Source organism: Microtus ochrogaster, chromosome 8 (assembly GCF_000317375.1).
Source record: "Microtus ochrogaster isolate Prairie Vole_2 chromosome 8, MicOch1.0, whole genome shotgun sequence".
Classification (NCBI taxonomy): domain Eukaryota; kingdom Metazoa; phylum Chordata; class Mammalia; order Rodentia; family Cricetidae; genus Microtus; species Microtus ochrogaster.
This window is the reverse complement of record NC_022015.1, coordinates 69,377,453-69,387,441: the sequence shown is the minus strand read 5'-3', so window position 1 is coordinate 69,387,441 and position 9,989 is coordinate 69,377,453. Positions and strand designations below refer to the sequence as shown.

The following is a 9,989-nucleotide window of genomic DNA, read 5'->3' as shown; positions in this document are numbered from 1 at the left end:
GCTCTGAAGTCTTAATGTGGTAGATTATGTTTGTTTTTTAAATTAATTTCAATAGAATCCCACAATATGAATTCTCTCATGTCTGGAGTCTTTCATTTAACTTAGATTATCCTTGCGCATAGCAGATCCCCGCATGTGCTGTGCAGAAACTGCTGTATATAAATGCTTAAATATTCCATCACATACCATTATTTCACAGTTGATCTAATCCATTCTGTTGACTGGCATTTGTTCATTTCTAGTATTCGACTCTCTCTTTTTAGTATGTAAATAAACATCTCTGTTGGGTGTGTATATAGAAATGAATTGTTGGGTGGTGTAGGCATATAGTTTAGTAGATATTACTAGGCAAGTTAGATGTTATGGTTCGTCCCTGTAATCCCATCATGTAGGAAACAGAGACAGAAGGATTGCTGTGAGTTTGAGGCCAGCATGCATTGCATGAGACCTGGTCTTAGAACACAGACAGGGAGCAGGCACTGGTCCCTAGATGGCTTAGCAGTTAAGAGTTCATATTGCTCTCACCAAAGATCTGAGTTAACTGCCTGCAGCTACAGCTCTAGGAGATCTGATGCTTCTGGCCCCCACATGCACCTGCACTCGTGCAAATACCAGCACACAGTTGTACAGACACATAATTTAAGAAACGAATATCTTTTTCCAAGATGTGTAGCTCTGGCTGTCCTGGAACTGGTTCTGTAGAGCAGGCTGGCCTTAAACTCAGATATCTGCCTGCCTGTGCTTCCTGAGCACTGGGATTAAAGACCCGAGCCACCACTGATGAGAAAGAAATATGTCTTTAAAAAGTAATGCTACCGCCGGGCGGTGGTGGCGCACGCCTTTAATCCCAGCACTCGGGAGGCAGAGGCAGGCGGATCTCTGTGAGTTCGAGACCAGCCTGGTCTACAGATCTAGTTCCAGGACAGGCTCCAAAACCACAGAGAAACCCTGTCTAGAAAAACCAAAAAAAAAAAAAAAAGTAATGCTACCAGTTTTCCAAAGTGTCCATACCAACTTTCCATTCGCAATAGCAGCGCACATAGACAGTGCTCCCCCCTGACCAACATATGCACAACTACCTTCTTCAGCTTTGTCTTGCGGGTGGGCACGTGCAATTTCCTTGTGGTCTCAACTTGCAAAGCAAATCTAGAGCACCACCAGTTGTGCCTGCTCTCTGCAGTCCAAGATATTTTTGTTTTTATACCTTCACAGGTTTTTGGCTCTTGTAAGCGCTACGGCTTGATAGAAAGCTATCCTGACAGTCGGGAGCCAAGGAATAGCGCAACATCACTGTAAGCAGCAGTTCACAAGCCCGCTCTATGGAAAGGTTTCCCCAGTGCAAGTGGAGCAGCTTTGCTCTGGCAAAGGAGGTTTCCCCAGTGAAGTTGTTCCAACTCTGTCCCCTGAGCTCTAAAGAAGTGTTACAGCTCTGCTTACGTGGGGGAAGGGGAGTGCCACAGCTCTGCTCAGACCCCTTGAAGTCTAACAACTCTGCCCTGCTTGGGGAAAGCGTCCCCAGTGAAAGTGTTACCGTCCTGTTCCACTCTGGCTCTAGCCAAGGTGTTACAGCTGGGCCACTCCTTCAAAAGTGTCACATTGTGCAACAAGCCAAGAGATTTAATGGGAAGAAAAAGTATCCATGAGAGTGGCTGCCCCTAGGGTGAGAAGCATCAGCCAACTGAACAGAATATAGAGTTTATACAGGGTTTCTTAAGGGGCAGAGCTTTTCCAGGGTGGTTTGGGATTGGTGGGATTCCGTGCCCAGGGTTTTTTGGTTTTTTTTGTTTTGTTTTGTTTTTTACTTTTTTGAGACAAGGTTTCTCTGGAATTCACTCTGTGGACCAAGCTGGCTTCGAACTCACAGAGCTCCACCTGCCTCTGCCTCCTGAGTGCTGGAATTAAAGGCGTGCACCACCACTGCCCATCACTTTTTGTTTTTTTCTGTACCCAGGGTTTAGTGGGATTCTGCAACCTTACTGTGGGTCAAACTCAGGGATTAATGGGATTTCAAACCCTTGATCCTGGGGTCAAGTCAGGGCAGGGTGCGCTTTCCCTGGACCTTTTTACCCTACAACTCTTAATATTTGATTGATTGATTGATTCTTTTTACCCTACAACTCTCAATGTTAATTATTTATTTAGTTAGTTGATTTTTCAAGATAAGGTTTCTTCATATTATAGTCCTGGTTGTCCTAGAACTCTCTTTGTAGTCCATGCTGGCCTCAAACTCAGAGAGATGTGCCTGCCTCTGCCTTCCAAGGTCTGGGATTGAAGGTGTGTACCACCATCACTGGGCAAAAAACTTTATTGGGCGTTTTTTTTTTATTTATTTATTATGCATACAATATTCTGTCTGTGTGTATGCCTGAAGGCCAGAAGAGGGCACCAGACCTCATTACAGATGGTTGTGAGCCACCATGTGGTTGCTGGGAATTGAACTCAGGACCTTTGGAAGAGCAGGCAATGCTCTTAACCCCTGAGCCATCTCTCCAGCCCCCCCCCTTTTTTTTTTTGGTTTTTCGAGACAGGGTTTCTCTGTGGTTTTGGAGCCTGTCCTGGAACTAGCTCTGTAGACCAGGCTGGTCTCGAACTCACAGAGATCCGCCTGCCTCTGCCTCCCGAGTGCTGGGATTAAAGGTATGCGCCACCATCGCCCGGCTATTGGGCGTTTTTTGAGACAAGTTCTCACTATATAGATCAGGCTGGCCTTCAACTGACAGTGATCAGCCTGCCTCCGCTGCCTAGGGGCTGTGATTATAGAAGTATTTATTATGTTACTTTGTTTTTAGACAGAGTTTTGTTAACCTCACAGTGTTTAGACTAATCTGGTTTCAAACTTGTGACAGTTCTCCAGTTTGATGGGAAAATAGGCGTGCCGGCAGCAAGCTCAGCTTTAAGAGCGGATATTTTTTTTAGAGTAATATTTTTGGACAGTGCGTTTGCTTCTATTTTTTTTTTAATTCCAAAGAAATTCCTGTTTTATAAGGCTTTCCCCATGGTCAAGAGCCCCGGCGGTGCAGTAGAAGCCCACAGCGCGTAGAATATCAGAACTCCTTTTCTGGGATAAAAATCTCAGCGCAAAGAGGAATCCCCAAACCGGATGTTGATTCTTTTTGCCGTAGTAACTGCTTGGAGTCTGGAAGTGACGTCAGAGGAAGAGGCGGTGAAGCCGGCTGAGGACACACGTGGGTTCTGCTATCTCCGGCGTGGCTAGAAGGGGATCCTCGGAGCGTGTCCGGGCCACAGTTTGGTCACCATGGGTCGCACGGGGAAGTTGCCCTCCGGGGTCTCTGGCAAGCTGAAGCGCTGGAAGAAAGGCCACAGCAGCGACAGCAACCCCGCCACCTGCCGCCACCGCCAGGCCGCTCGCAGCCGCTTCTTCAGCCGCCCGTCAGGTAGCCCGGCCGCGGGTTGGTTCCGCGGGCGCCGTCTTGGGGGGTCACGGTTAGAATGTCAACCCTGGAGCTCACTTCGAAGGCCGGCCCCTCGAGTTTGACAGATACGGAAACTGTCCCTAGAAGGGAAATGACTTGTCTAGGTTACCGCGGCGTCAGGGTTGGGATACATGACCATCACTACTCTTGGTGGCTCTTTAGAGTTGTGTGTGTGGAGGGAGTGTTAGGACCCGAACCCAGGGCCTTGTGCACGCTAAGCAAACAATCACTGAGCCACAGCTTCAGCCTTCGGGTGGCCCCGCACAGTATACGACTCTGCCTCTGGATGTTGTGCCTTTAATCTTTAATACAAGGAAGCAGAAACAGATCTGGGGGTTCTTTTCTCTTGCCTTTAAAAGTTGCAAGCGTACACAACAAGGGCTGTTGTGCGTGTAGGCTGGGCTCAGAATCCATCCGTTTGGGTTGGGGGTCTGAACTTTTCTGGTTTGTTTCTTGGGGATTTCAGCCGAAAGGAAGGTTGAGGGAAAGTGGGGTTGTTACCCTGTAACTCCGGTTCTCAGGGAAGAGCGACCTGACGGTGGATGCCGTGAAGTTGCATAATGAGCTGCAGTCGGGGACCCTGAGCCTGGGCAAAAGCCCAGCCCCTGAGACGGCCATGGACCAAGACCTGGAGGTGCCTTTCAGTGAGAAGTCCTCGGGCACATTCCTGAGTGGCCTCTCCGACTGTACGAACGTCACCTTCAGCAAAGTGCAGCGCTTCTGGGAGTCCAACTCCGCTGCCCACAAAGAGGTAGGAGATTGGCGATGGAGGCTGGAGGACAGTAGGAGGGGCATATTCAGGACTGACTTTGTTCCAGCGCTGGTGACAGCATCTGGTGTTTCTGGATGATGTGTCATCTCTTAGCATTTGTGCCCTTTACACAGTACCCTCCTTGGGCAGAGTCCACTTTAAAAATATGTGTGTGGTAAATGTACATACATAATTTTAAATTTTTATTTTTTGAGACAAGATTTCCCTGTGTAGACTAGACTGGCCTCAGATTCATAGAGATTAACCTACCTTTGATTCTCAAGTGCTGAGGCGAAAGGTGTATGTGGCTATGTTTGGCAAATTATATATGTATATAAACGTTGTTGTTGTTGTTTGTATTGTTTTTCAAGACAGGGTTTCTCTGTGTAGCAGGGTTTCTCTGAAGCTTGCTTTGTAGAGCAGGTCAGCCTTGAACTCACAGAGATCCGCTTGCCTCTGCCTCCCGAGTGCTGGAATTAAAATCATGTGCCATCACCTCCCAGCCAGATTATATATATTTTATTGCGGACTTGTGTGTGCATTCGTGGAGATCAGAAGACAGCTTTTGGGAGTCCTATGTCTCTTTCCATCATGTGGGGCTCAGGGATCAAACTCAGGTTGTCAGGCTTGGAGGCAAGTGCCTTTTCTGACTGAGCCATCCAGAATGCCCCAGGTCCACTTTGTTTTTGTTGGCTTTTTTTTTGGTTTTTCTTTTCTTTTTTGTGGTTTTTTGAGACAGGGTTTCTCTGTGGTTTTGGAGCCTGTCCTGGAACTAGCTCTTGTAGCCCAGGCTGGTCTCGAACTCACAGAGATCCGCCTGCCTCTGCCTCCCGAGTGCTGGGATTAAAGGCGTGCGCCACCACCGCCCGGCTTTTGTTGGCTTTTTCGAGACAGAGTTTTTCTGGGTAGTCCTGGCTGTTCTGTAACTCACTTTAAAGACCAGGCTGGTCTCGAACTCACAGAGATTCACCTGCCTCTGCCTCCTGAGGGCTGGGACTAAAGGAATGTGCCACCATGCCAGGACAGAGGCCACCTTTTAAAGACCATCTCTGCTGAGTAAAATCCTTGAGGGTAGGGAATATTCCGGCATTTGACTCCTCAGCTATCCTGCACCCAGGGATTTTTACATATATTTCCAGGGACTCCAGTGTTCAACAAATTCCTGGTGAATAACCATGGCTAGAATATGTTGTGTTTAACAAGAAATATCTTACTTAATTTACATTTCAAACTCTATAATATGCCTATATTTTTTGGTGTTAAATGAGGAATATCAAAATGTTAAATGATACAAAGTAATATAAATAGAATAAAATGTTATAATTAGTCTCCTGATTTGATTCCTTTTAGTGGCTGCTGTTAGTGGGTCATTGTATATGTCTAGACTAGCACTGCCCAGTGGTGATGTAAAGTGAATCACACATATAATCTTGCATTTTCTAGAAGCTACATTTAAAAAGTAAAAAGAAATAGGGTGAAATTAATGTTTATGACCAGTATATATAAAACGATAGCATTTCAACATAGTCAATTTTTTGTTACTTTTTTACGTTCTATTTATTGTGTGTGTGTGTGTGTGAGAGAGAGAGAGAGAGAGAGAGAGAGAGAGAGAGAGAGAGAGATTGTGTGTGTATGTGTGTGCGTGTGTGTGCACGTTAGTGCCCATGGAGGTCATATCCCCTAGAGCTGGAGGTAGAGGCAGTTATGAGCTTCCCAATGTGGGTGTTAGGAACCAAACTCTGGTGCTGTGCAAAAGCAGTAAGAACTCTTAACACTGAGCCATCTAGATGTCCAGCCCCAATCAGGGGCTGTTGTTTTGTTTGGACTACTCTGTACTTCTGACTGGCCTGTGCTTTGCTATGTAGACCAGGTTAGCCTTGAACTAATAGATCCATACGGCTCTGTTTCTCAGGTGCTGGGATTAACGCTGTATGCCACCGAGCCTGACAACCTGAGTTGTCTTAGTCTAGCCCAGGTTGACTTCAGACTCACTGTGGTCCTCTGCCTCAGCCTGTGAGTACTGGGATTACAGATGTGCACCACCATGCCTGGTTTTGGTCAACTTTGTGTGTATTTTTTTTTTCTGGTGTTTACTTTATTCTATATCCATTGCTCTCCAACTTTATATTTCTAAGTTATTGTATCTAATTATTCTTTCCCCACCATTGTTGTTTTTATTTTTTTCAATAGTCATAATATTTAAATCTCATTTTCTGGGCATAGTGATACATGCCTGTAATCTCAGCACTTCCAAGACTGAGGCAGGAGAATTGGTAGTTTTGCAGCCAGCCAGGGCTACATAGCTAGACCCTCCCTATCTCAGAAAAAAAAAAAAAAAGAGAGAGAGAGAGAGAGAAAAGAAAAAGACAAAAACAAACAAACAAACAAAAATCCAAGAAAACACAAGGTCGGGGAGTATCCCATCACGTGGGAAGGTGGGAAGCAGAGGCAGGCAGATCTCTCTGAGTTTGAGGACAGCCTGGTCTATAGACCAAGATCCAGGACAGCCAGGGCCATAGACAAACTTTCTCATTGAAATAATAGTATATTATTAATCCCTTGTTACTGACTATAGTCTGTTCTGGCTTGTGGCTGCAGTGTATAAATCTGCAGGCTCCCTGTCCTGGGCAGCACAATAGAGCCAACCCTATGGGTGAGCCAGTCACACAGTTGTAAGCACAGGAGAGTTGTCCCCGTACTTTGTCTGTCATGTGCGTTGTGGGTGGGGGAGAAATGCTCTCCTTGCTAGCTTGCAGGCCAACTTGTTGGGTATTTTTTTAGTGAACTAACTAAAAAATTGATGTAGGAGGGCCCAGCTCACTGAGGATCATACCACCTCTGTCTGGATGGTTCTTGGGTATATAAGAAAAAGGGCTGAGCAAAAAAAAGGTCACCCTGGTTTACAGAGCCAGAAAGAAACAAAATCTCAAAAAAAAAAAAAAAAAAAAAAAAAAAAAAAAAAAAAGTGGGGCCCTAGGCAGCACAGCAGAGCTAGCCCTGTTGTTGAAGGTGTGGGGGGACCCAGCCCCCATGTTGTGAGCAAGGGAGAGCTCTCCCCAACACTCATCTGACATGTGGTGGTATGGTGGAGTAGAGATGCCCTCCACACCCCTAACCCCACCCATCAACCCCTGAGACAGGTGGGAGAACTGGCTGGGGTCATAAGAGTGGGAGGGCTGTCCCTGCCCCCCCCACCAGCTGCAGAACTCTGGAGAGTGCCTCTGCATCTCCCCTGGGCAACACTTGGGGAGGAGCCAAACTTGTGGGCACGGAAGCAGGAGAACTGGCCCCACCCCTCACTCATGGCTGCCAGAGTGAATTTGCCAGGGCAGTGCTGGAGAGTTCACCCTGGTGGTGAGGACAGGGCAGAACTGGTGGGCAGACCAATCCTGCAGCTGTCCAGGTCCAGAACCAAAGTTATGGCTTGGCCCACAGCATCCACTCATTAGTGATCTTGGCCCGCCCCAACATCCACCCCATCTTTCATCTGCTGGAGCACATGAAGGGGCCTGACTTTCCTGACCCAAAGCTGCAGGATCTCCACAACACAGGGCAATACAGGATACCCAGAAAGAGTCCCAGTGAGGGCCCAGCATCGATACTGTGATAGAAGCTAGAGGCCTCAAACCAGACCAATGACTGCAATGAACACTTGTAAATAAAGATAAATAAATAAAGGGGTTTACTACATGATTTACGGTGTCACACTGAAGCTTCCGTGATGATATTTTTAATTTTTTTCCTTTTTTTTCCTCTTAAATTTTCTTTTATTAGGGTGGTGTTACAGGGGCAGAGGGCAGATACAAAAGCACAGGGAAATGAATGGGATCAAGATGCATGATGTGAAAGACACACAGAATAACTAGAAAGTAAAAAAAAAAAAAAAGGCTGCAGGTGGCGCACGCCTTTAATCCCAGCACTCGGGAGGCAAAGGCAGGTGGATCTGTGAGTTTGAGGCCAGCCTGGTCTACAGTGTGAGTTCCAGGACTGGATCCAAAGTTACTGAGAAACCCCGTCTTGAAAAACCAAACAAATAACAATAATAATATCCCTGGACTGAGCAGTTGTAATCCAGCATCCAGGAGGCAGAAGTAGATCTGTGTATTCAAGGACCAGAATAGCCCGGGCTTCACAGAGAAACTCTGTTTTGAAAATCCAAGGAAACAAAAAAAGGAAAGAATTGTAGAGAAATGGTGTCCTTGAGGTGGCACTGGAGCAGTTGAGTTCCCGGGCCTCCTGTTGGCTAGGTTCTGTGCTGTGTGCTCAGCTCTGCATGCTGATCCTGTCTCATTGGTGAAGGAGAAAGGGAAAGGGGCTGTCCAGGCCAGGGCTGGGTTTAAGATACACTGAGGATTTGCCCTCCCCTGCAGATCTGCGCTGTCCTGGCCGCTGTCACTGAGGTCATTCGATCCCAGGGAGGCAAGGAGACGGAGACTGAGTACTTTGCTGCTCTGGTGAGTAAGTATGAGGTGGGGGTGGGAGTTAAGAGCAGTGCGTGGGTCAAGGCCAGCAAGAGAAAACAGCTGCTGTGGGAGTTGGTGGGATTTACTGTTTCAGGCCTGAGACAAAAGTCCACTGCTTTGTGAAGATATTAGAGCTGAGAGGTCTTTCGAAAAATTACTTCCAAGGTGTGATCTAGGGGCAAACAGGACGAGATTATTTCCAGAATGATACTAAAATACCATTTACTATTTTTTTTTCAAGACAGGGTTTTTCTGTGGCTTTGGAGCCTGTCCTGGAACTAGCTCTTGTAGACCAGGCTGGCCTCAAACTCACAGAGATCCGCCTGCCTCTTCCTCCCAAGTGCTGGGATTAAAGGTATGCGCCACCACCGCCTGGCCCATTTACTATTTTTATTCTCATGAGGGTACCATAGAGTTTTACAGAAGTTACAGGATAGTTTGGGGACAATTTGGGGCAGTTACGTTTGCAATGGGTTTTCACTGTGTAACTCAGGCTGGTGTGGAGCTCATGTCAATCTCCTCCGACCCTAGCCTCCTGAGTGCTGTGGTTACACGTCCAGCATCAGCTCCACTGTGGTTGTTTTCTTTTGCAGAACTAGGAACTGTACTCAGGGCTTTGCGCATAGTAGGAAGGTGATTTAGGTAACCCAGCTGCATAAGATGGTGCAGTCTTCCTTCCTTTTCTGTTTTGTTTTGTTTTGTTTTGAGATAGGGTTTCTTTGTGTAGCTCTGGCTGTTGTGGAACTAGCTCTGTAGATCAGGCTGGCCTAGAGGGTAACTGGGGGGGGGGGCACTCAGACTTCAGAGATCTGCCTACCCTGCTTCCTGAGTATGTGCATTACCACCTCCCAAAATGAAATATTCTTACCCCTATTTTATAAGAAAAAACTGAGTCACAAAAGGTTACTCTAGAGCACTTGGGAGGCAGAGGATCTCTGGGAGTTCAAGGCCAGCCAGGGCTATGTAGGGACACACTGTCTCAAAGAATAAATAAAGTAAAAAACAAGGTTATTAGGCCAAACTTACACAGTGGCAGAGCTCAAACTCAAACCTTATATACCATGAATAGGATCTTAGTCATAACTCTTAGCAGCACATGGGTCCGTCCTGCCACCCATGCTTTCCTGTGTTACAGTGTGTTATTTTATCTATTCACGGCCTCTCACTCTGGCCCTCAGATGACAACAATGGAAGCCGTGGAGTCCCCAGAGTCACTGGCTGCAGTTGCTTACTTACTGAACCTTGTCTTAAAACGGTGAGTCCAGCTTGGGCTTGGCAAGATACTTGGTTTTTCAGTGTGTGTGTGTGTGTAAGAGAGAGAGAGAGAGAGAGAGAGAGAGA

At 46.8% G+C, this 9,989-nt stretch overlaps 1 protein-coding gene across 1 annotated transcript in view; it reads left to right on the top strand.

Moving 5' to 3' along the window:
- The first annotated feature begins 3,169 nt into the window (after positions 1 to 3,169).
- The window catches only part of Rrp12 (ribosomal RNA processing 12 homolog), a 42,273-nt gene continuing 35,453 nt past the window's right edge, over positions 3,170 to 9,989 (top strand). Inside the window, exons 1-4 of the mRNA XM_005352283.2 lie at positions 3,170 to 3,395; positions 3,956 to 4,185; positions 8,556 to 8,639; positions 9,827 to 9,903. Of these exons, the coding sequence (XP_005352340.1) occupies positions 3,257 to 3,395; positions 3,956 to 4,185; positions 8,556 to 8,639; positions 9,827 to 9,903 (530 nt within the window). The 5' untranslated portion in view covers positions 3,170 to 3,256. The remainder of the gene's footprint in view (positions 3,396 to 3,955; positions 4,186 to 8,555; positions 8,640 to 9,826; positions 9,904 to 9,989) is intronic.